Here is a 2,627-nt window from a genome sequence, read left to right as displayed (position 1 = left end):
ATGACATTCAGGATCATGACTGACAGACACAGAGGTCGTGGTAGACCCAGAACCAAGAATTCAGACTTTGAACCACCAAGTGGTAGTGAAGGTTTTCAATGGCCTCGTTTTATGCAACAGATGCAGCAATAACAGAATCAATTCATGCAATAGATGATGCAATAGTGGAATGGTGTTTTTCATCCTCAAAGGGTTCCACAAGAAGCTACAGGTGGTAGTTTCCGAGATTTCTTCTGCATGAATCCTCCTGAATTCCATGGTGGGTTGAATCCTGTGAAGGTTCAGGAGTGGATAACCAGCATGGAAAGGATTTTTCAGATAGTGCATTATAGTGAAGAGAATAAGGTTGTGTTTTCTTCTCACATGATGAAGGGTCCAGCCGTGAGATGGTGGGAGAGTGCTTCGACCTTTATGACCAATCAAGGAGTACCTAGGGATTGGGAGCATTTTAAGACTATTTTTCTGGATAAGTATTTTCCTAGTTCTTTGAGGACTCATAAAGAATTTGAGTTTCAACAGCTTAGACAGGGTATTATGTCAGTAGCTGCGTATGCTGAGAAGTTCGAAGATATGGTTTCTTATTTTAGGCAGGCCATGTATGCACCTGATGAGAGGTGGAAGATTGATTAGTTTCTTTTTGGTCTGACGGGTGAAATTTCTCATAGTGTATCTCAAAGGGAATTCATTTCTTATGCTTAATTGTTAAGTCAATGTTATGTGGCTGAGAACAGTTTGAAGAAAGTTCAAGAAGAAAGGGATCAGTATAGGAGTGGACAGAGAGACCAGAAGGCCAGGTAGCCAGTTTAGGCCTAGATCTCAGGCTTTTAAAGGAAAATAGGTGCAACATGCAAGAGCTAACCATCCTCCTAAATGTCAAGTGTTTAAGAAGTCTCATTTTGGAATATGTGCTGGAAGTGGAGTTAGGTGTTTTACTTGTCAGAGGGAGGGACACATGTCTAGGGAATGTCCCTAGAATAAGAATCGGATGCAAGGGAGGAGCACCAGTCGAGTTTATACTTTGGATGCAAGGAAGGCTAAGAGAAACAATACCTTAATTGCTGGTACGTGTCTCATCAATGATCATCTTTGTTTTGTATTTTTTAATTGTGGGGCAACACACTCTTTTGTATCCATTCAGTGTATGAAGCGTCTTGGTTTGCAAGTAATTCCCTTGTCTCCTCCTATGGTGGTTACTACTGCCATGGATGATATAATTGAGACACTGTTGATTTATGAAAATTGTTCGCTCTCGGTGAATGGTAGAATTTTCCAGATTGATCTTATTTGTTTACCACTTAAGAAGGTTGATGTGGTTTTGGGGATGGATTGGCTCTCCGCTAATTCGGTGTTTATTGGATGTGAAGAAAAGTTGATTATCATTCCATCTAGTGAAGCTACTCCAAAGGATGTATTAACTACTATATTGGAAGGTACGGTTGGTATGGTTAATTTCTTATTTGAGAATGAAAAGTCAGTTCTCTTGGTGCTTACCAAGGAATCTAGCGATAATCTGAGTGTTACACAAATTCCTGTCATTTGTGAATTTCCGGAAGTTTTCCCTGAGGATGTCACCTCTCTTCCTCCTGAAAGGAAAGTGGAATTCTCTATTGATCTGATACCTGGGACGACTCCAATCTCTGTTTCTCCATATCACATGGTGCCACTCGAGTTGAGAGAGTTAAAAAATCAATTGGAAGAGTTGTTTACCAAGCATTTCATCCGACCTAGTGTCTCACCATGGGGAGCTCTAGTGTTATTAGTAATGAAGAAGGATGGTAGTATGCAGTTGTGTATTGATTATCTCTAGTTGAATAAAGTTACCATTAAGAACAAGTATCCCCTGCAAGGATAGACGGTTTGTTAGATCAGTTGAAAGGAGCATGTGTGTTCTCAAAGATTGATTTGCGACCGGGCTATCCTCAAATAAGAGTTAAGAGTTCGGATTTACCAAAATCCGCATTTAGAACCCAATATGGCCATTATGAGTTCCTTGCAATTCCGTTTTGGGTTGTAAGACCCTAATTTTGACCCTAAGATCCCTCATGGCATCATGTTATTGCACAAGTGCATTGCCTCAAGGATCATAGCATGTTTGGCTCCTTAACCCTAGGGTTGGGACTTGTTTGAGTGATTTGAGATCACCAAGCATGCTTGTATTGTATGTTATTTCTTTTCTTATTTGATTACTAACCAAAAGCACAAAAATATTTCACTAACTCTTTTTGTTTTGAAGCTCAAGTGATCATGTGCTCCACAATGCTCCTAGGAGGCTCCTAAGTCCAATGCAATGGCTAGATGAAGATGAGAAAAAGCATGAGAATGGTCCACAAAGTTCCTAATCATCATATATGCCTCCCAAGTATCTCAATTTTCCAATTTGATCAAGATAACCCAAAGGGCTTGAAGATTGTTTCCCAAGGAAACCCTAATTTCACTGTGCTTTGACTGTGCCTTGCCCATGAAGCAATTTCAAACTCTGGTCAAATTTAATCAAGGGAAGTTATTTTATTTATCATTTTATGTATATGTGAGCCTATTTGAGGCCCCTCAATCATTTTTTCATCAAGATTGGAAGTTTGACTTTGAAAAGTTGACCAATCAAGTCATCTAACTAAGCTGAGGTTCAT

General features: G+C 39.7%; 1 protein-coding gene across 1 annotated transcript; it reads left to right on the top strand.

Moving 5' to 3' along the window:
• Positions 1–1,141: 1,141 nt before the first annotated feature.
• Positions 1,142–1,807, top strand: LOC127079939 (uncharacterized). Its single transcript, XM_051020288.1, has one exon. It carries the CDS (start codon positions 1,142–1,144, stop codon positions 1,805–1,807), a length of 666 nt encoding a protein of 221 aa, XP_050876245.1.
• The last annotated feature ends 820 nt before the right edge of the window (positions 1,808–2,627 follow it).

Source organism: Lathyrus oleraceus, chromosome 5 (genome assembly GCF_024323335.1).
Source record: "Lathyrus oleraceus cultivar Zhongwan6 chromosome 5, CAAS_Psat_ZW6_1.0, whole genome shotgun sequence".
NCBI classification, from domain to species: domain Eukaryota; kingdom Viridiplantae; phylum Streptophyta; class Magnoliopsida; order Fabales; family Fabaceae; genus Lathyrus; species Lathyrus oleraceus.
Note: the sequence above shows the minus strand (reverse complement) of the source record. Positions and strands in the feature narration are given on the sequence as shown.

Bases quoted from the DNA above. Each gene is read 5' to 3' on its own strand.
- LOC127079939 (XM_051020288.1), top strand. From the start codon at position 1,142: ATGAAGCGTCTTGGTTTGCAAGTAATTCCCTTGTCTCCTCCTATGGTG.